We start from the raw sequence: 23,442 nt of genomic DNA, 5'->3' as shown, positions 1-23,442 counted from the left end.
GTTTTACATGTTTACCAAATTGGAAATTGTTTGTCGTTGATTTACCTACAGGTGATATTAAAGAAAATTTTATTTTATTTTCTTTATTTTTTTTAAATAAAAAATAAAACTTTGGGAAGCTCTCACCGTGTTCCCAGTTGTTTTATAAATCTGAAACTTTCAAATTTAGTTTATTATTGGATTCTGAAAAGGTGATATCAGTTAGTTTTTTCATTTGGGCTCGGAATATTCTGGGACGTATATCTACCAGTAAAATTAATTATCAATGAAAAAAAATAAAAGTCATATTTTCGTCTTTAAAAAGTCTAAAGGTGATATTTTTTTAATTTAAAATTTGTCAGTCGGATCATAAGATATCCTAATTTTTAAATTTTGATGCCGGATATCTAAGTGAAAATTAATCAAAATAAAAATCAAAAAAATGTCATGTCTTCATTTTTAATAAATCTACAGATGATATATCTCAGATTTTATAATTTCTTATTTATTTATTGAATATGCTCATCTTTTGATTTTTTATCTGAAATGGAGAATATCAGGCATGAATTATTCTTTTTTTTATTAAATAAAGACAAACATAATAAGAGTAAATTATGGAATAAAATATTTTCAGTCTTTATATCATAGCCCAGTCAAATTAGACCTTTGCAATAACAATAATTCCTACAGAGCTAAATTGTGGTAGGGGTGTTCCATAACAAATAAAGTTTTAAAAGTACAAGTTTTAAGATCCCATGTGTGCAACAAAAGTTATTCAGAGTCAAAGAAAAACGGACAGGACGGTAAATTTTATAAAAAAAATACCTCAAATAAGTACCAGATCTTATAATTATTCTGTACAAAAATGATCTCCCATGTTTTCTTTCCCAACAGTTACGAGAGTTTAGAGGGTGTGCCTATAAACTCACCAGCTTTCCACCAAAATTTTGGCTCTGTAGGAATTTTTGTCATTGCAAAGCTAGCAAAGGTCTAATTTGACCGGGCTATGATCTAAGACTGAAAATATTTTATTCCATAATTTACTCTTATATGGGCTGAATATTAACAGTTGAATTGCCTTGATAATATGTTTGTCTTTATTTAATAAAAAAAGAATAATTCATGCCTGATATTCTCCATTTCGGATAAAAAATCAAAAGATGAGCATATTCAATAAATAAATAAGAAATTATAAAATCTGAGATATATCATCTGTAGATTTATTAAAAATGAAGACATGACATTTTTTTGATTTTTATTTTGATTAATTTTCACTTAGATATCCGGCATCAAAATTTAAAAATTAGGATATCTTATGATCCGACTGACAAATTTTAAATTAAAAAAATATCACCTTTAGACTTTTTAAAGACGAAAATATGACTTTTATTTTTTCCATTGATAATTAATTTTACTGGTAGATATACGTCCCAGAATATTCCGAGCCCAAATGAAAAAACTAACTGATATCACCTTTTCAGAATCCAATAATAAACTAAATTTGAAAGTTTCAGATTTATAAAACAACTGGGAACACGGTGAGAGCTTCCCAAAGTTTTATTTTTTATTTAAAAAAAAATAAAGAAAATAAAATATAATTTTCTTTAATATCACCTGTAGGTAAATCAACGACAAACAATTTCCAATTTGGTAAACATGTAAAACTTAATTTCTCTTAGAGATATCCCAATCTGAAATTACATTTTGTCTGCTGTCTGCCAAATTCAGGGTCATTTATATAAAGGTAATAAACTAGGTCGGTATAAAATCCGAGAATATGCGAAGTCATTTGTCGATTTTAAAACTGAAGAATTTTATTGGCCAGCAAGCACTGGACCGATTTTCTGACTTAAAATGGAAATATCACGACAGCTGTATGCAAATGCAGTCGACTGTTTAAATTCGGCTGATTCTCTTGTTTTAGATATTATAATTTATATGCCAATTATGAAGTGCTGTTCTGAATCAAATCCAGATTATGAATATGCTTTAAGTACGATTGTTTATAGGTTGAAATTGTGTTGCGTTTATTAATTACGGTTTTACGCAAAAATTTAAATAGTTAATAGCGTGAATTTTAAATTATAAATACTCTTTGGTAGTGCCACTATTAATTTATTTTGTGTAAAATACAAAAAGCTTACAGCTAAGTAAGTTTTCTAAAAAAATTATAATTTTTTTTATGTAAGTATTTCATTATAATATTATTTGGTGGCTCTTGTTTATAATTTCGTGATTCGTGTTGCTCTATCAATCTGCTTTTGTAAGTAAAAAAAAATCTTTATTTGTAGTCACAATACGCTTTACCTAAATTGATACTAGATGTCGCTATGTAACTAATACGTTCAGAAATATGAACCACAAAATATCGTTCTATTTATTATAATTTTAGAATACCAACGAAAATGCTTATTTAAAGACACTGTTTTATTTAAATTATGGGCTTGTATTTTGAATTAACATCCTCATGAATAATACGAAGTTGTTGAAACAAATGAAACTCGTTTGAAATAATAGTGTTTTTAAGAACTACCAAATGGTATAATAAATTCGGTGGGGAAACTTTCGTGACACACTTTTAGGTGTTTTCGGGACGTTTCAAGTAATTTGTATCCGCGAAACCTCGAAATATGAGCGCAAATTATGAAAACGGAACGAAATTGGCCTTGTAGGGTTGTGATGTAATTTATGTTTTGAGATATTCTGTTTGTTCATATTATTTGGTTAGATTGACCCTAAAATTTGTGACACAATTAGGTTCAATACTTAAATAATATCTAAATACTTATTTTATAAGTATTTGGTTTAATTTAAATAGTGTTTAAGAATCATATGTTATTTTTGTAATAAAGAGCATTTTATTCCAATTTTGTAAATGGTGAAAGAAATTGATTTTGTATTAAGGAAAGTGTTAAGTTTTATGAATTTAAAATAATTGATTCAATTGTTATCGTACCGTACGATAGACATAAAAATAATCTAATAAAAAAAAGAAAGCATGCAATAATATTTATACTTTTAAATAAGTAGGTATGTTAACATTGCGCATCAGTCTAATTATTTATTATTAAGAACCATCCAAGACATACTGAAAAATATCCATTGAATACTTTTTATTTTTAAGTACTTAATACACAGCCCTAGAACCAAATTCTGCCAGAGAAACTTTTATTTTACGAGCTCTGTGATTCTGTTAATGTGCTTCAACTTTTATAATGAATCCTCAATCTGGTTATTTAGATAAACATATTTTTGCGGCTTTTAGCTAGGATATCTATTTTGGTTTATAGAAAATGTTGTGTAATAGAGAGATAATGTTTGTTTGTGTATAAATGCTCATTTTTGGTCAAAAATACGCAAATGCATAAGTAAAAATTTGTGTTTATTTTGGCAATCGCTATGTCCAAATTGAAGTTCATAATTTTAAGAAGAATACAAATAGTTCCTCATGAAATTACTGTACCTATTATTTTAACTGTAAATTTGCAATTTTGAAAACGAAACTAAGCTACATGTAGTCTCAAATGTTTAATTTTTAACCGATCCGTGGTTTAAGATCATAAGTAGTAAGTCAAGTCAATCATAAGTAAGTATAAGTGTGTTTAAGTTCCATGATTCTTCATACATTGTTCTGAAAATTAAAATCCACCTTGTTCTTAGACAGTACACAATAATTGCTCACATCTTGTAAACGATAGAGCACGATCTTAGTAGCGGCACGTTAGTCAATGTTACTGGATGAGCTTTATGCTACAGTGAAGCAGACATGGAAAAAAAAAAACTACACACAAGGGAGTTTACAAAAAGAGAATTCGAAGGTTTGAGTTTGAACGTGAACCCAAAGACGAAAAACTAATTCACCTATGTCATTTTACTGTGTTGTTTATGGGTGATTATACGATATTAATGTGTAGGTATTAAATCACATGAATGAATTACAAATAAATTGGAGCCATTTTCAAAATGATTCACTTTGACTACACGAACAGCAGATAATTAAGGTTTACATAAACAAGTAAACCTTACATTATCTACATATTTACATAAAGGATGTTTCATTCCCTGTACCGTGTATTAAGTAGAACTTATCCAAAAAATGCAAATGTCCACCAAATTAATTTTACAAGCGTCAACTGTTTTTCTTTTGCATAATGCGGGCGTTTTAGGAGAAGCCAAGAGATAGCGTGCAGGCGAATTAATTAGGCAACTAAAAACTTTGCTCATTTCGGCTAATACCGTGAACAAGATGAAGGGCCAGTAAGTTTAGAAGTTTCTTTCAAATTACTCAAATAATTGCTGGATTTTGGATGACAAATGGACGAAATTCTCGCTGTTTAGACAATTTTCAGATTCATTTGGTTTGTAGGAATGTTTTTAGGGTTGGTTTGGTTGATTTATGGAAAGTAATTGAGAGGAAAGATGTGATGTTGTTTGTTTCTATGTTTCCTTTTAGTCAATAACGTCTTGACTGATTCGAAAGCAACTGTATCATAGCTTGCAAAGATGACTTAGAACATCTTCAGGCCTTGTAAGGCATTTGTACATTTCACTTTAATAAGATATTGATAAGAAAACACTGATTGTACAATGAAGAAGAAATAAATATCTTTATGAGTAATAAAGCTATTATTTTTCTTATATTGTGTGCAAAGCCTGAACAAGCGATTGTTTATTATATTACAAGACAACCGTGAACCACTCTTTATATGTAAGTAGGTTAAATAAAAATTAAACCCATTGTTTCATTATAAAGAGTTAAACATGTGTATAAATATAATAATTTGTGACGATTATAATATACTAGCTTTCCGCCCGCGGCTTCGCCCGCGTTTTCGAAGAAAAACCCGTTCCCGTAGGATTTCCGGGATAAAACCTATCCTTTGTCCTTTCTCGGGTATCAAAATATCTCTATACCAAATTTCATGCAAATTGGTTCAGTAGTTAAGGCGTGATTGAGTAACAGACAGACAGACAGAGTTACTTTCGCATTTATAATATTAGTATACATAATATAATATTATTATAATAACGAAACTGGTAACTAATTACATAACGTACTCTAGTAATTTATAATAAATATTTTGAATCCTTTTTCTTATCTGCATGTGAAGAAGGAAATATGAAAACAATGGTAACAGTTAAAGTGGCACAAATTTTTTTCTTTACTTAGTTGTTAATTTTATTGACACAAATCAGCGTAAATATAATCGATAATTTATTACATTCAGGAAGTATAAGTACGAATACAAAGAAAGATTTAATGAGTCTGTCTGCAAGTATGAAAACCATAACTGCTCTTATATTAATAATTTTAGTCAAAGTAGATGCAGGTCGAATTCTTGTGGTTGTACCAACTCCATCAGTAAGTCATCAAGTGGTATTCCAACCTCTCACAAGAGCATTACTGGATCGAGGACATGATGTAGTCGTTATAACAACCGAACCATTGTATAAAAACAACGATGGCCCACCGAATTTGACAGAAATCGATGTCTGTGATATCTCTTATGAAGTATGGAAAAAGAAGTTCATGACCAACACAGCTATTGGAAAGAAAAAGTACTTGATACAATCTGTGGAACTGTTTGTCCAACAGTTTGCTAAAGCATTTGAAGTACAATTGCAAAGTGATCAAGTTAAGAGACTTGTAAATGGTGAGCTAGGTAATTTTGATGTGCTGATTTTGGAAGCATCTGTGCGCCCAGCTTTTATTTTTTCACATATATTCAAAGCACCAGTGATACAAATGAGTACATTTGGTGCTATGTTAAACAGTAATGATATTGTTGGTGCACCTTCACACCCGCTTTTATACCCGTGGAATTTACACCAAAGATTGTACAATTTAACCATTTTGGAGAAGGTCCAAGAGCTTGTGAAACATTGGCAAATATATAACATGTATCGAGCTTACGAAAATATCGAAGAAGAAATGTTAAGGAATATTTTGGGACCAAATATACCATCTTTGCAAGAATTGAGTACAAATGTACAAATGTTGTTTTATAATAGTGATCCGATTTGGTCTGATAATCAACCTGTGCCTCCAAATGTAGTGTACATTGGAGGAATTAATAAAAAACCTGAAAAAGAACTTCCTAAGGTAAGTTAAAAGTATCATTAAATGTTAAACTCATTGAATTGATTGCAAATTGATGAAATAATTATAATTAACTTTAATTAATTAGGTAGTAATTAAAATATAAAAGAAAATATTTTCATGCTTTTCTTTATAATAAGAAGCAGTTTCGAAATGTTAATATAGGGAAATCGTTTTTCCAAACAATACAATATTAAGCGCAGTGTTTTATTATTTTTAGGACCTACAATTATATCTAGATTCATCAAAAAATGGAGTTATCTACATCAGTTTTGGGAACAACGTGAAACCATCACTTCTTCCAAAGGATAAGTTGCAGATATTCAAAAATATATTTTCCGAATTGCCGTACAATATTCTGTGGCGATGGGATACCGATATTCCCGATAAATCTGATAACGTCAAAATTATGCGATGGGTTCCACAAACTGATGTATTGAGTAAGTGGAAATGAAACCTTTGTGTATTGAAAACTGCTTGCTTTATGAAGACATTCTTTTGTTCTATTAATCTCAATTTATTGTTGTAGGAACATTATTTGTGATGAGGGGAACATAATATTCGATTTGTTTATAGAACTAGCTGCATTGCAAAGGATACTGTGTGTATAGATATACAAACGCAATTCTGTCTTATAGCGTGGTTCTTATTATAATTATTTTAGAACTTATAATATAACTTATTTTAGGACACCCAAAGGTAAAGCTTTTCATAACTCAAGGAGGTTTACAATCTACTGAAGAAGCGATAAGTGCTGGTGTACCTTTGATTGGTATACCCATGATTGCTGACCAATGGTATAATGCTGAAAAATATGAGCACTTTAATATTGGCAAACAATTGGACATTGAAACGTTAACGGAAGAAGAATTTAGAGCAGCTGTTAAATCCGTTCTTGAAGATAAAAGGTCTGTTGGTTATACTTTAAACTAATTCTATTGCTAACATGCTGATCTATGGGGAATATCTGAAGATGGCTCATGGTTTATATTCGTTATTGGCATCTTTTTTTGTATACAACTAGAGCCTAACATAATATTATGTTAAATTAAGGTAGAAATATGACTCAGAGAATGAAGCAGAGGAGTAAACTCGGTCGTATTTGTAATCTTAAATGCACTTCAATCAAGTACTAGCATATTTAGCAATACGAAGAATAACTCACATGATAAATTTCTTCACAGTTATCGTGATAATATAGTAAAATTAAGGAATTTAACGAGAGATCAGCCGTGGAGAGCCGTGGATCGCGCCGTGTGGTGGACGGAGTACGTGCTGCGGCACGGAGGGGCGAAGCACCTGCGGGCCGCCGCCGCCAACATGCCATGGACTCAGTATTATGAGATTGAATTAGTTATGATTATTTTATCTAGTACTATGGTCGTTATAACTATAGTGATGTATGGTATGTTCCAATGTATGAAGCGTATTTTGAGAACAAATAAAGTTAAAATCTTGTAATGTATGTTGGTACCTAGTGGTTGTTATTTAGTCCTATCCTATTTATTGATTTATTTATATATATTTTACTGCCTTAAGTAGATGTTAATAAATAAATTAACATAATTTACATTTAGTTAAAATACTTACGTACTAGATAATAATCTGTCTTAGGATTTAGGATTACAGCAGCAGGGATCATCATCATTTAATAATAATGTGATGTTATTTCATCGAAGTTTCCATTTTTCTACAAGAATCATAATATTAATTTATGATGTTCGAAATAGGGTATAAACTAAAGAATAACAAAACATTTACCTAGTTATTTATGTCAGCATACCTGTAACTATTCTTTCTCATTGCATTACCGAGGTCCAGAATAACACAATTTTACAAAATTATGCTAATATACCCCTTATGTAGTTGCATGTAGAAACCTTATTTGCATTTTCATATCGTCCGTGCTTAAACGAAAATACGATACTCTAGAGAGGTACTTTAATTTATTTTAATCTTCTTGCAAGCGACTTCACAAGAAAGGTGTTGTTGATCAAAACCAGTTAAGGAAGACCTCTAATCGGTTCAAAATCAAGCATTTTTAAAGCTCTTTATTTATTTTTATGTATATAACCTATGTATAACCTATATCACTGAAAAGTTTCATCCAAATCCGTCAAGTAGTTTTTTCGTGAAAGAGTGACAAACATCTAAATTTTCACATTTATAATATTAGTAGGATAGAAAAGACCACATGTCCTGTCTATCAAGATTCGTATCAGAAGAACAAATTCAGCCAAAAAGAGAATATCAATACTACTAAACATTTTATCTATCGCTAAGGCAAAAAGCTGAGCTTCAGTAAATTTCCGTAATTAAGAAGTACAATTACCGTAAAATAATTAAGGCTCACGGCAATCGCAAATGCGCCATGAATAAATTAGCTTTTTAACATAAGGTATTTGCATAATTCCGCCCTATTTTGAATACAATGTTAATTTAACCCGAGTATATAAAATTGTTGTGTGAATTTTTCATAAATATATGACTGAGTTATTCTATCCTATTTTACTAGATAGTATAAACGTGAAAATATATGTGAATGGATGGATATTATGTATTTACATTACCTACCTTATAAAAACTATCAACAACGTCGGTGTTTATTAACCACCAAACAAAAAATCTCGCTTGTGTTTATTTGAAATAAAAAATGGCGCCAACGTCACGACTAGTACAGAGATATAAATCAAGGGAAATTATTGCATAGCCAGATAATATTTCTTTATTCTACTGACCAACACGATGTTTAATGCATTGCTGGTGTATTAAAAGATTTATTAGCACTGCCTTTTATTATAGCTTTTATTTAACAAAGAGTAGTGCGTTTGGTTAACGTGTGATTTATTAATTGAATAATTGGATTTAATTTTGTAAATAATTAAACAGTATAAATACTAAGTAGTAAACCCTAATGTTAAAACTGGTTAAATACTGTTTGAACTGATGACAAATGTATAAATGTAGCAACAAGATTTCAATCCCTAATCAGTACAAAATTCAACAAAATAAATAAATATCTATCTATAAGCCCCCATCATAAATTAGTTTACCTGCATGCCAACATTGATAGACATTTAAACTCTCCAGAAACTTGATTCTGACAAATAGTTATGTCTTCTTGCCATAACAAAAATAAAAAAAAACTGTCAATAACATGCAAAACCCTTGGCAAAACCTCACACATAACCTTAAGGTTGTGTGATCGGTAATAGCTTTATTTCGAAGATACTACAAACAAACACATACCTACTTAATTATTAGGTTACACATACCTACTTCCACAAATTATAAAAAATACCAGTCTAGTTCTAAAACACTGGATATAATAACCAACTCTTTTCTCAACTATCAATACGTCATTTCTTTAAGTTTGTCACACCTCAGTGAAGTTTCCCGGAAACTTCTACAATTTTGCCTAGAAACTGGGAAAGTTTAAAAACTTGGTGAGGCAACAGCAGTTGTCAGAAAGAGTTCAACCTGAGTCGGAAGTTGGAGCTTTTTCTATGCGACCTATCGTTTTTAATATGAACGATTAATAGATTTTGCTTATGCATGCAACTTTATCCTTTACAGTTTACACCTTAGAGTTTACACTTAATTAACTATAGCTCAGGTATTATATTATTACAAAATTGTGGTCTTATTGTCATATATACTGCACTTTAATTATTATTATCGCCAATTGCATATTTAATATTGCTTTTGTAAAACTGTATATGTGTGCAATAAAGGATATATAAATATAAAATAAATTATCGTAAAGTTATATTGATAGATTAAACTAATTAAAAGTTTCAGTAAACAATGAATATTTTTTGGTGCATAAATTTGAAGCAATTGTGTTTTTGTGTCACCCATTAGGTAAAATAACAATCTTGGATAACTAGGTACCTTTTTTAAGCAATCGAATTAATAAAAATATTTTAAATTAACCTTTAGAAACAAAATTTATGCAATTTAAGAATGTTTAAAACTTCTACAAATAAATTTGCTCTTACAATTTATGTAGGAGATATTAAAATGAAAATATTAATTGTAGTCTGATGTCTGATGGATATATTTTATCAGATAAGATTAAAATGATACTTACTTAATTGCTCGAAAACTGTTATATTACTTACCTGTACTGGATTTCGGGTTTGATTGAGATAAATATCACTTCAACAGCCCACCACGATGATAATTATACTTAATATTATGTTGGTATTTTTATTCGGAACTTTAATAATAAATAATTATAAAAATATTTTAAAAAAATTAATGTGATATTTAACGATGTAACTACGTCCGGTTTTGTCTTAAATCACAGCTTTCTTTAATCAATGTACCCTATATTTAAATCGAGGAAATTATTAAGATTCAATTTAATTCAGAATAAAGCATGAAGTATATTTTGATTCTGGTAATATTGGCAAATGGCAACTGTTTCTTATACTGTGTGTAACATGGTGTGAAAGTACTGTCATTAAATAAATCCATAATATAGCGTTTTTAACATAATATATAAATTTATATAACTAATATATAAATATAAAATAATAAAAATACGTAAAAACCATAGACAAAATAAGCAGTAGCTACCTAACTAATAATTTTGGTCAAATACGTCTAGATTAGCAAACAATATCAATGATTTTTTGATTCGAAACAACAATTTATTACGATAAACATAATTAAATTTGTCCAATTACGAAGTCAGTATATTCGAATGTGTAGAATCAAATCGCTATCTCGTTGTTAGCTTCAAAGCAAAACTAAACTCAGTTTTAGTTCAATCTGACTTTGATATATTACTGTTTTGAACATGTCACCGTCATCTGGTTGAATCTGCTATTTGGTTTAATGACTTTAGCGTCTTTATTGATGACGACATTCAATTGAATGACTAGGCCGAACGTTAATTAAACAAAGTCCAACCAGCTGGCGGATTGTAACATAGCTTTTTGAACAGAGCGGATATAATGCTTGGCATATTATTGAATCTGGTTGAATCTGCTATTTGATTTAATTACGAGTTGTCCTTTAGTCATTCAATTAAATGTCGTCATTTAATGAACGCGCAAATCATTCAATCAAATAGCAGATTCAACCAGATGACTGTGACATACATATTTCGTAATCATGGCTTAAACATAGTTCTATCTTGTTTCACCTCAAGTAAGTATGTGATATGCCTAGTTTAATTTATATTTTGATCTAAATTCAAAATGGAAGCCGCAGACTTGACGCAATTAAAACTTTTATTTATATTCTAAGGATTTGTGGAATTTTGGTAAAACGATGGAAATAAATTTAATATGGGCGGTTTATAATATTTTATCTTGGAAGTTTTAGATTCTTTACGAGGTTGAATGAGGATTGTTAAAACTATGTACAGTATTTTATCGTTCTTTATTTTATAAATCTTCACCATCATAAAATACTTTAAATCAAACATTCCTATAAAATATTACATTTGTCTTATAATATTACTAAAGTTGGAATGGACAAATATGAAAAAAAAAAAAATATTTACAATATCTTCACAAAATATATGATCATTGGTCATGCATTATAAAGCTGCTGTAACAGCTAGGACTTTAAAGTACATAATATATTATTTACAAAACCGCGTATACATATTTTGAGTACAAATCAAATACAAATACAAAAAACAACTTATACTTAAGCCTTTTTTACCTTAACACTAATACGGTTTAACATCCTCCATACATAGTATATAACTGCACCTAACACACCTATAAAAATAAATATTACAGCAAGGAACATCAATACTAAATCTATTTCATAGTACTGAGTCCAGGGCACGTTGGCGGCGGCGGCCCGCAGGTGCTTCGCCCCTCCGTGCCGCAGCACGTACTCCGTCCACCACACCGCGCGATCTAGAGCGCTTTGAGGCTGATCGTTTAGGAGGTTTCGGAGCTTTAGCACATTTTCCCGGTAACTGGGGAAGAATATGATGAGTAGGTTATATAGAGATGAGGATATCCTACTTATCTAGTACTAGCTGTTCCCCGAAATTTCACCCGCATTGCTCCGCTCCTGTTGGTCTTAGCGTGATGATATATAAACTCAAACTCAAACATTTAATTATTCAATTAGACTTCTTTTAGAAGCACTTTTGAAACGTCATTACATATTTTAACATTTACCACCGATTCGGAAAGCAGTATCTACGGAGAAGAACCGGCAAGAAACTCCATAGTTACAGCCTATTAGCCTTCCTCGATAAATGGGCTATCTAACATCGAAAGATTTTTTAAAGCGGACAAATAGTTCCCGATATTAGCGCGTACAAACAAACAAACAAACTCATGCACTTAAATTGATAGAGCTCTATGTTCTTCCATTAGATGAAACTTAGACGACGCACGTATTAATGCTAAAAAAGTGAAATTCAAAATCACTTCTACGTCTAGATTATAAATCATCTTCTAAACTAGATAACTGAAGATACGAACTTATTATTGCACTTCTAGGAAATACATGTTACAAAATCGATTGATTAAAGTTACTATCAGTATCTAGCTAGATTGTATTAAGTACTTAGTTTAATATAATATGTAATAACAAACCTTTTATCCTCAAGAACAGTTTTGATAGCTGCTCTAAATTCCTCTTCAGTAGACCTCTCCATATCCAGTCTTTTACCTATACCAAAGTATGTATATTTCTCTACATTATACCATTGGTCAGCTAGCATAGGTATACCTATTAGAGGTACTCCAGCATCTATGGCTTCTTCAGTGGATTGTAGACCTCCTTGCATGATGAATAACTTGACGTTTGGATGTCCTGGAATAGGAGATATAAAATTTTATGTAAATTTATTACATGGATAGTAATGCCGAGAACTTCTTTTAGCAACTAGTTGACCCAAGTCACTTCTCCTGCTTTTTCTCAAAAGGAATATTTATTGTATGCTGTGAATATAAATAGATCTTAATATATTATAAAGGCGAAAGTTTGTAAGTATGGATGTATGGATGTTTGTTACTATTTCACCTAAAAACTACTGAACCGATTACAATTAATTTTAGCACACATATAGAGGGTAACTTGGATTAACACATAGGATAGTTTTTATCCCGGAAATCCCACGGGAACGGGAACTATGCGGGTTTTCCTTTGCAAACGCGGGCGAAGCCGCGGGCGGAAATCTAGTTACTCTATAATACTCTATAATGTGTGCAAAATAAGATAAATAGATCCAACACAAACATATATTTTTTTTAATTTCAAGTAGATAATGTAAAGTATGTATGTAATGTAAAAGTCATTGTATGAAGGAAATTATTGCCATGATGATCGTCTCAGCCAGTAATTTGTTTCTGATCATGTATTTTCAATGTCCATAAAAGTAAATAATTGTTTTCGTGATCAGTATGATGATAAAAAGTAGGCTACAGGATTGGTGAAAGTCTTCAAGACTTGATTGTGCTGTTGAAAGTTAAAGTTTCGATAACAACAAGCGTTATTCGAATTTGCTTGCTTTAGTTCATACTAAAGTACTTAGTTCATACGAAATCATTTTCATTGATATAAATTGAATATAGGTGAGTGAGAAACTTTTGATAGCGATATTAGTTTGTGTGTAGTAGTTACAGTTAAATTCAGGGTTTATATTTTACACCATCTGTAAAATCAAGCTTTATTAAACGATAGTAGTTGATATAAAATTGTTTGAAGAGCGAGTTATAAAGCTATGATTTCACAGAGTAATTCGGATAACTCTTTTTGCTAATGTGTAAATTTTAAAATATAAATTGAAACTTTCAATTATTGCAATCTCGTCCCGGCTTGATATTATAATTATGTATTCGGATACTGTGCAATTCAAATAGGCTACCTATTTTTTAATAGACTGTATCTAAGCGGAATGCTTAAAACCATATAGGTTAAAGCGTCTTTTAAACAAAGTTAATTGAACATCTATATGCAGTGTATGTTACATCATGTGTACCTATGCAAAATATACATAGAATTCATAATCATTAAGATCAATCTTACTTCTTCAAAGCTTGCGACAAATATTAAATACTATAGCTAGGTATATATAGGTAGTAGGTACTAGTAGTTAGAGTAACTTTTTAGTATGCTTGTTCTAGAGTTAATAATACAAAATGTACAATTGCTTTTTGTCACTAACATATTACCTATGCTGCTTCCGCATATTTTAATGATAGTTTTTGCTGGAAATCGTTTAAAAACATGTTACAACGAAATCGAGTTTATGAAGTTCTCTAAGTTTTTTCAAGTCGATTGGACTTGGAAAAAATGGTATGACAACATAATGACTGTATTTTTTTTGTAATTTTTTTATTTTTCTGAATAAACAAAGGACAGGACAATTTAAAGGCTGTTTTGTTTTTTGTTAAAAATAATTTTTAACATGTTCCTATACAGGGTTACTTGTAAAAGTTGTAAAACACCAGCAACCTCACAGGACAAGATAGCTAACATCTTAAGTAATAACAGTTGTCTTCGTAGATATTTCTACGTAGTAAACTTTTATTCATAAAAATCAGTTACTATTAAGGAATCTTATTTATATTTTTTTTTTAATTATAGTTAAAGGATTTTGAAATCAAAAAATCAAGTTATTGCATTCAAATTGCAGTCACGTTGTATGCAATTATGATCTTGGCGTTTATCCAATATCAATCTAATATATTACAATTTACAAGGAAAATATAATATTGACCTAGATGTAAGCGGTCATTGAACCTGTCTTGGACGGTAGTGGGTTCGATTCCGGCCAATGAAATTATTATTTAATTAACATTGTACTATTTTTTTACTTTCAATTCGGTAGAATAGTTTATGAGATTAGTTTGAACAAAGAAAGTATTCAGCTTTGTACTAAGTAATAGTAGGAATAGATATTTTACTATAAATCTATAAAAGGATAACCAATATCTTTAATTATGCTGATGCTTTAATAATATTAATTACTGTCAGTCACGCTTTCACATCTATTGCACATTATATCAACTGACTTACTATTATCTCGAAGCACATCTTTGTTTATTGTTTTCTCATTTTTTTTCTTTGTGATGTTCTGTTGTTCTGTGTTATTGTTTGTTAATAAATATTTATCTAAAACTATGACTAATGTATGACTAAAATAACTCTTCACAATGGGCAGCGTTGGACGAGTGCGGAGTGGATGCAATCACGATAGTGTCGATAACCATGTGACATGTCTATGATCGGCCATCATTGTTAAAGATGTTTATTCATAATCGCCGTAATGGCGGGAAACATCGACGATCATATTTTATTGGGCCAACGCTGCCCATTGTGTTGGCACAGACTTACTCAGCAAGTCAGATTGTGGAACCCATTGCATTGTCTTCACATTAGCTGACTTATTGGCTATATCCACGTCCCATCTCCACAGTACATTTTGCGGCAGTTCAGAAAATATCCTCGTCAACATTTGGACCTTTTCCAATGGTAACAAGGAAGGTTTTAGGTTGTTCCCGAAGCTCATGTAGATGACACCATTTTTCGATGAATCGAGATACGATTTTAAATCCTGGAACAGGGGTACAAGGATCAATTTAGTTTAATAGACTAGTAGTCATACATTTTTAGATGATAATTTACTAGCTGCATTTTGTCACTATTGATATGACAAAATGCAGTAGATATCTCATACCTTTCAAGTAATGCGTGTAGATATCAAGATTTAAAATTACATAAGTACAATATCACATAATATTATATGCATCAATACGAATATAGGTACGAAATAAATAAATTTTTAAATTGTATAAAGTTTCATTTCATTTCATATTATTTTCTGTCGTGAAGATAGGTATCTATAACAGATATTAATGGTACTAAATAGCAAATAAAAGAATATTGAAACAATTTGTTAGGAAAATGCAACTTTGTATTTTATAGTTTACTACTATTAATTCTAATATTTATAAGTACTTAGTTTTATTAGTATATTGAAGAACCTGATTTGAATCATCATTTTCACTTCCATTATATTGATATAGATTTGATATTTATATAAAATCAAATCTATTATTTCTGAAACAGACTAGCATTTTTATTTTTAATATTTAATACGATATATTATTTCTTAAGTATACATGAATGATTTCCTTAATGTTTTGGGTAGAAATTTATGTTAATTTACATGCAAATTATACAAACATGAAATGGGTCTGACCAATAAAATGTCCGAACCTTGGTCCGTGTTTTATAGGACGAAATAGGGTCTAATTCATGCATAGGACCAATTGAAAACACACAATTTAATGAGAGGGAAAAATTATAAAATTACGTCGTTATTTTAATAGATATGAGAATTTTATTTTGCCATTTTCATAGCATTTATATGAAAGTTTTACAAATTGGTATATTTTGAAAACGCTTTGCAGTAAATCATCACTACATAGTATATAAAACAAAGTCGCTTCCTCTGTCCCTAGGTCCTATGTCCCATTGTATACGGATTTTTATGCGTAGATAGAGTGATTCAAGAGGAAGGTTTGAGTATATAATTTATTAGGATTTAGACGCTAAGCTAGTATATAATATAACATACATACTAAAAGGAAAATCTTGTAAAATAGACACTCGCAGTAGCATTACTTTCATATTTTGGGGCAATTCTTAAAAATTATTAGTAGTATCATGGTTGTAAGTAGTACATAAAACAATTATATTGGTTACGTTTGCCTGGAAGGGGTAGCGCGCACGAGCAACTATTTTGGCTCTCCCACCCATGGGCTAGTATGAAAGTGCGCGCACGTAGCGAGTAGCGATGCAACTTCCCATACAATTGATGGGAGGGACAAAATAGTTGCGGAGACAAAGTTGCTCGTGCGCGCTGGCTCTAAGAATAGAAGGCCAATTAATACGATGGAAATATCCACTACGGTAATTTCGAAAATAAGAGTCCTATTAGAATTGATTATGCTGCTGTTAGTTAAGCAATTTACCTTTGCCTTTGTCAAAACTATTTATGGTATGCGATAAATAACCTTTATATTATTTTTTGTTTGTTAAAGTTGTTCAAGTTCTGGTCTCGAGATGGAATCTAGGTATTCTTCAAAGGTCATTCGGCATATCTTTTTTTTTGCAATGATTATTACTATCATTATTATCTTTGTTTTTGTTTTTTTGCAATGATTTATAATTATTACTAAGTAGTTTAATACTTGAACTAGGTATTTAAAAGTGGTTAAACGCATTTAAAGGTACTCCTTTTTGGTATAGGTACAAAGACTACTTTCTGACAATTTTATTAAAAGCTTCTAAATTATTAATATTTACTGTATGCAAAACTGATTGTACACTGTGTTATGAAACAAATAAACGATTATTATTTTTTTATATTTATTTATTAGGGTTTAGTTTGAAGGTTGACGCGAAACTGAGCGATGCGATGGAGTTGCGTTTAATAGATACCTAAATAATGAAAATAAACAAAATATTACTCTATAACAAATCGCTTTGAAAAATTTTTTTAGTGTTAGATTGCCCATTTATTGAGAAAGGCTATCAGTCATCACGCTATGACCAATAGGAGCGGGGGAATGCGGGTAAAACCGCGGGGCACAGCTAGTAGGGTAATTAAGTAATAATATTAAAATACGATTAATGAATACGAATTTTATTAATTACGTGTGATAAAAAAAAAACTTGCAAAAACTGCTACTGTTATTAACCCCACTTATAGGGGGAGTCCGGGAGACTTGCCCAGGTGGGAGAGTTGAACCACTTTCAATAACTTTTTAAATTAGGCGCCAAATTACGCCAAATGGCAAAAAAATGAACGCGCATAATCCGCCAATCACAAGCAACTCGAAATTTTGAGTGATAACAGACGCGTTCGACCGTGAGTTACGAAAAAGTGTTTTCATCGTCGCGGAGTGAATTTTTTTGGATCTATTATTTTAATTTCTATGCACGCATTTATGAAGGTATGTATCAAACACCTACGTCATTGCATTTCTAGACTATCATATTTTGTCGTACGTTCAGTGTTATTCTCCAGTTGATAGTGGATTTGTTGGAAAAGATCAAGATATGGCCTTGAGTCGGGTGTGGGAGAGTTGAACCAGTCTGCAGTTGGTTCAACTCTCCCTTTGCAGTTGTGTCCCTCCCAGTGCACTATTTAAGTTAGTTTTTGTTTTGTTTCAGAAAGGAAAATGCCATTTCAGTATAAACCTAAGGAAGGTAGTCGTCACAGGAAACCGTTTACTTAGTCTGAGATTGAAAGTGCAGACAGAGAAATAAAGAGTGGCAAATCTATTCGTCAAATTTCAATCAAGTATGAGATAGACAGAACCATTTTACGACGGTATTACCTGTTAGGTGAACAAAAGTTAACACCTTTGCGAGACAAGGGGAGCCAATACAAATGCTCCCAGATTTTCAATGTTAATAAAGAGACATTGCTCTTTCGTTACCTATTGACCTGCAGTAAAATGCACTATGGCTTAACCATAAAAAAAATGCAACTAGCATTCGACTACGCCAATTTCATTGAATTATAGTTCCACTTATTGAACCTATGTTAATTTTGCCCACATTTAATCTTTGAGACTGATAACTATTCTTAGTTTATATAGTAAAAATGTATTTAAATTAGTTTATTAGACATATTTTTAGTTAGCAGTAGATACCTCAAAACGAGAATTTAATTAATAATAAAAGCGAATATTAGGTATGTTATGCAGTTGCTCTGAAAACATTTGGTTAATTATTTTCATTAATTTGTCTAGAAGGTGATTATGAATATTCTAGTTACTGTAAAACGTGTCTAAATAATACATAAATAATGTGTAATATGCTTTATTTGTTTCATTTCTCCTCTCTAAAAAGGTATGTGCAAGTGTCCCGCACCTTATGTTCAAGTGTCCCACCGCGACCGGTTGGGGAGACTTGAATCAAAACTCATTTTTCATTACAACTTAGTTTGCTGTCTTCTCGTTGCAATTTTTATTTTCAAAATGGTATAAAATCTTAGCCGGATAATAAGGCTTCCATATGGTATAGATATTAAAGCTCTCAAGGTCACTGATCAGATTTTATAGGGTTTTTAGTAAAAAGCGGTTCAGGTCTCCCGGACTCCCCCTAATTTTAAATTAGGTACACACGCAAATAGGAAACAAATTATTGAATGATATTTAAAATTTTATAATGAACTAGCGGTCCGCCCCGGCATCGCCCGTGGTACATATTTCGAAATAAAAAGTCGCCTATGTTCTTTCTCAGGGTCTTAAGATTGGCTGTGCCAAATTTCATCAAAATCGGTCCAGTTGTTTATGAGCCTATTCATTACAAACAAACAAACAAAGTTTTCCTCTTTATAATATTAATATATAAATATAAATATAGTATAGTAGGTATATGTACAGTTTGTGTTACTAAAAAAGGTTTTAATAGGTACATAATATAGTTTTTATTAAATATTGAATATTACTCAATTCTTACATAAGTAAGTACCTATATAAAGTTTTTTGTATGGTTCGATCATCACAGTAATTTTTTATATTATAAATTATGTTTTTATATGACCTCCAATTTATTTTTACTAGTCCGTGTCAAAATTCATTATAATAGTATTTCTTATATAAACCAGGATGTAATTATAATTTACACTGTTACTTCGTATCCTACTAATCCTACTAATATTATAAATGCGAAAGTTTGTATGGATGTATGGATGTATGGATGTTTGTTACTCTTTCACGTAAAAACTACTGAACCGATTACAATGAAATTTAGCACACATATAGAGGGTAACTTGGATTAACACATAGGATAGTTTTTATCCCGGAAATCCCACGGGAACGGGAACTATGCGGGTTTCCTTTGCAAACGCGGGCGAAGCCGCGGGCGGAAATCTAGTAAAGAATAGTACCTACCTATGTTCTCTTATGTATTATTAGGGATGCGCCGAATACCGAATACATATTCGGTATTCGGCATATTCGGCATCTTTTTCACTATTCGTATTCGGCCGAATTATTCGGTTTAGGTGCCGAATATATTCGGTATGAGTATTTCTACTTTCTTGGCTATAGAACTAAATAAATAACTTCATATTATGAATGATTTATGTCATACTATACAGTATACACAAGTCAAAGAAATCCTATGAAGAATGTTTGAACCTAAGGTATACAGGGTGTAATCGTTAAGTGTGCACAGGCGATTATTCCGTAACTATAACAGATATCAAAAAACCTTAAACTGATATTGAAAGTACTATACCTATAAATGAGTAAAATGACAATAATAATTTTTTAAAAATAAAACGAGAAATATCCAAAAATGTTACATGAAACGCTCCCAATACATTGTCCCATACAATGTTCGAGACGACATCCTCGATTTGGAATACCATTATATTCCACATCGAGCTCTATTTACAGTCTCTAAATGAACTTTCATTAAAATTTGCGAAATAATTATAGCACAAAATCAAATAACAAAGCAAAACCTTTCATATTAAATGTTTGATATAGTCATATTTCATACTAAATGTATGGTAATTAAAATTTTTAAACAATTTAAAAATTTTAATATTTTGTGCGAAGTCTCAACACAACTCATCACGCGCGGGTGATATACGCGGATGGCGGGCGGTGAGGTAAGGCTCGCTCGCCACCGAGCCGGCAGCTACTTGCGACCCGTTAGAACCGGTTTACGCATCAAAACACGTCAAAACATTGAACCGAATAATTCGGCCGAATATTCGGTTCGGTAAGGTTCTAACCGAATAGTATTCGGTATTCGGTTATTCGGTGAAACCACTATTCGGCGCATCTCTATGTATCTAATATATAAAAATCAATGCCACTTTTCGTTGTAATTCCATAACTCGAGAACGGCTGAACCGATTTCGATAATTCTTTTTTTATTATATTCCTTGAAGTACGAGGATGGTTCTTATGTAGAGAAAACGTTAATATGTACCACGGGCGAAGCCGGGGCGGACCGCTAGTTATTATATATTAATATTTAATAGGTAGGTATGTGGTATATGCATTATGCAGTATACATCTGTTATTTTTCTTTACGGTCAAGTACTTAGGTGAATCATAATATTAATATTATGAATCTAAATCGAAATGATTAAAAGAGGACGCGTTATTAAAGACTAGCGGTCCGCCCCGGCTTCGCCCGTGGTACATATTTCGCAATAAAAGGTAGCCTATGCTCTTTCTCAGGGTCTAAAGATTGTCTGTGCCAAATTTCATCAAAACCGGTCCAGTAGTTTATGCGTGAAAACTATACATACATACAAACCTTTACTTTTTATAGTATTAATAAATAGATTCATAATGTGCATTGTTTTACAGTTGATAAAATAATTGATCCATTTGACGTTTTTTTTTATGGAAAGCCGTAAAATGGCTGAGAAAAAGCTTAAAAAATTCACGAAAATATTAAATAAATGATTGAATGTCAAATTTTTAGGCCACAGGCTGTGCCACACGTCTCTGTAATACAATCGATTCAATTTCTTTTGATAATTCCTAACGAGTAAAATTCATCGCGTGAATTTTACGTTTGTATAGGGTTGAATATAATTCTTATAATGGGACAAGGACAGTTAATCAATCAATTTATAAAAAGATAAGAAGTAATTGTTAACTACATTGTTAATACTATTTACACTCTCAGTATAAAACAATAACATCGTGCAAAAGTATAAAAATACAGTTATGAATCATATCAATCATTATTATCACAAATACGTAAACGTGTTTGTTTATTTATTGGTTTTATATCTTTATTTCTTCGAAACGATGGGATTTATGTGCTTGGAGACGAGGCTAGTTCGCAAATTTTTTACCAAGGTAAATAATTCTCATGGCAATAACCATTGACTGCGTAACTGCGGCAAAAAACTTTATTAAATTAAAATAATCAATCACGTCTATTCTTACTTACTCACCTGAGGCAATTCCTTCCTGGGATTCTTATGAATTCCTCCAACGTACACTACATTAGGTGGCACTGGCTGCTGATCCGACCAAATCGGATGACTATTATAAAACATTAGATGCACATTATTACTCAATTCGTGTAACGATGGCACATTTGGATCAACGACTCTTCTTAACATCTCTTCCTCTAGCGGTTCGTATGAAGCGTAAATATGTTCTATCGTCAGACGGTTCGTTAGTTCCTGTACCTTATCCCATAGTGTCAAATTGTACAGTCTCTGGTTCAAAATCCACGGGTACAAAAACGGATGTGAAGGCGCACCTACAATACTGTTGCTGTTCAACATAGCACCAAACGAACTCATTTGAATCACAGGCACTTTGAATATATGCGAAAACACTAAAGCGGGTCGTACTGCTGCTTCCAAGATTAATAGATCGAAGTTCCCACGCTCACCACGAATTATTCTCTTAACATCTTCAGTTTGCAACTGCGTTTCTAATATTTTCGCGAATTGCTGGATAAACAGTTCAACAGTGTGAATCAAGTCATTCTTCTTTCCAATCGCAGTGTTGGTTAGGAAGTGCTTTTTCCACGCTTCATAGGATACCTCCCGAACGTCAATTTCTGTAAGATTTGCTGGTGCATTGTTATTCGTGAATACTGGATCTGGTGTTATTATGACGACTTCGTGACCGCGTTTTGCCAGTTCTTGTGTGAGTGGTCTAAACACTACTTGATGGCTTAAAGACGGTGTTGGTACGACCACTAGAATTCGTGCTGCGTACGCCTGAGCAACAAGGATAAATAGTAGAGCGGTTGGCAACATGTTTGCAAATGAAATAAAGTAATAATCTCAACGTTCTTGTATATATACAATGACGTTTCGCGAGATATGGTCGCGCTACTTTATTAAAAAGGAAAAATATTAGTGTTTGCTGTAATTATGCACTTATGTGAAGTATTTACTTCCTTACAAGTATTGTACTTATATTATGTGAATTTTTGGATTATTTTTTTAAGGTACAAAGAAATTACAGATTAAGGACAATATAACGGGCTTATTATTTCTTTGTGTGAAAATTAAAACGAGATTTAAAGTACCTGTCAAATTTATTTCTCAACGCAACCAAGTGTATACTCAATAAAAAAAATATCTCTGATATTATACCTATATAAAAATAATATTATCTCTGATAAAAACATTGTCTTTCACACAGCTTGTAGATAGGTGTGAAAATGTTCGTTAAAACCCTTAGGATTTTATCTCTAGGCTCGTAAGGGTCACAGGTTGATGTTAGATAGCATAAATATTGATGACGTTATTGGATATAAAAATAAGTGCAATAAATAATCGTAAATCATGTAGGTAATTAATGTATTATATGTTACATAATAAATAGGAATATTTTGTATACATACATCACCGA

At 31.3% G+C, this 23,442-nt stretch overlaps 2 protein-coding genes across 2 annotated transcripts; one reads left to right on the top strand and one right to left on the bottom strand.

Moving 5' to 3' along the window:
• Positions 1–5,237: 5,237 nt before the first annotated feature.
• Positions 5,238–7,540, top strand: LOC123703029 (UDP-glucosyltransferase 2-like). Its single transcript, XM_045650899.1, has 4 exons — positions 5,238–6,082; positions 6,300–6,519; positions 6,768–6,987; positions 7,264–7,540. The coding sequence occupies exons 1-4, from the start codon at positions 5,240–5,242 to the stop codon at positions 7,538–7,540; spliced, it is 1,560 nt and encodes a 519-aa protein (XP_045506855.1). The 5' UTR covers positions 5,238–5,239.
• Positions 7,541–11,632: 4,092 nt separating this feature from the next.
• Positions 11,633–22,853, bottom strand: LOC123703282 (UDP-glucosyltransferase 2-like). The gene is made up of 4 exons (XM_045651233.1): positions 22,020–22,853; positions 15,404–15,623; positions 12,658–12,877; positions 11,633–12,026 (listed from the first exon to the last, which is right to left on the bottom strand). Exons 1-4 carry the CDS (start codon positions 22,839–22,841, stop codon positions 11,747–11,749), a joined length of 1,542 nt encoding a protein of 513 aa, XP_045507189.1. The 5' UTR covers positions 22,842–22,853; the 3' UTR covers positions 11,633–11,746.
• Between the last annotated feature and the right edge of the window lie 589 nt (positions 22,854–23,442).

The sequence above is a fragment of the Colias croceus genome, chromosome 25, assembly GCF_905220415.1.
Source record: "Colias croceus chromosome 25, ilColCroc2.1".
NCBI classification, from domain to species: Eukaryota; Metazoa; Arthropoda; class Insecta; order Lepidoptera; family Pieridae; genus Colias; species Colias croceus.
Note: the sequence above shows the minus strand (reverse complement) of the source record. Positions and strands in the feature narration are given on the sequence as shown.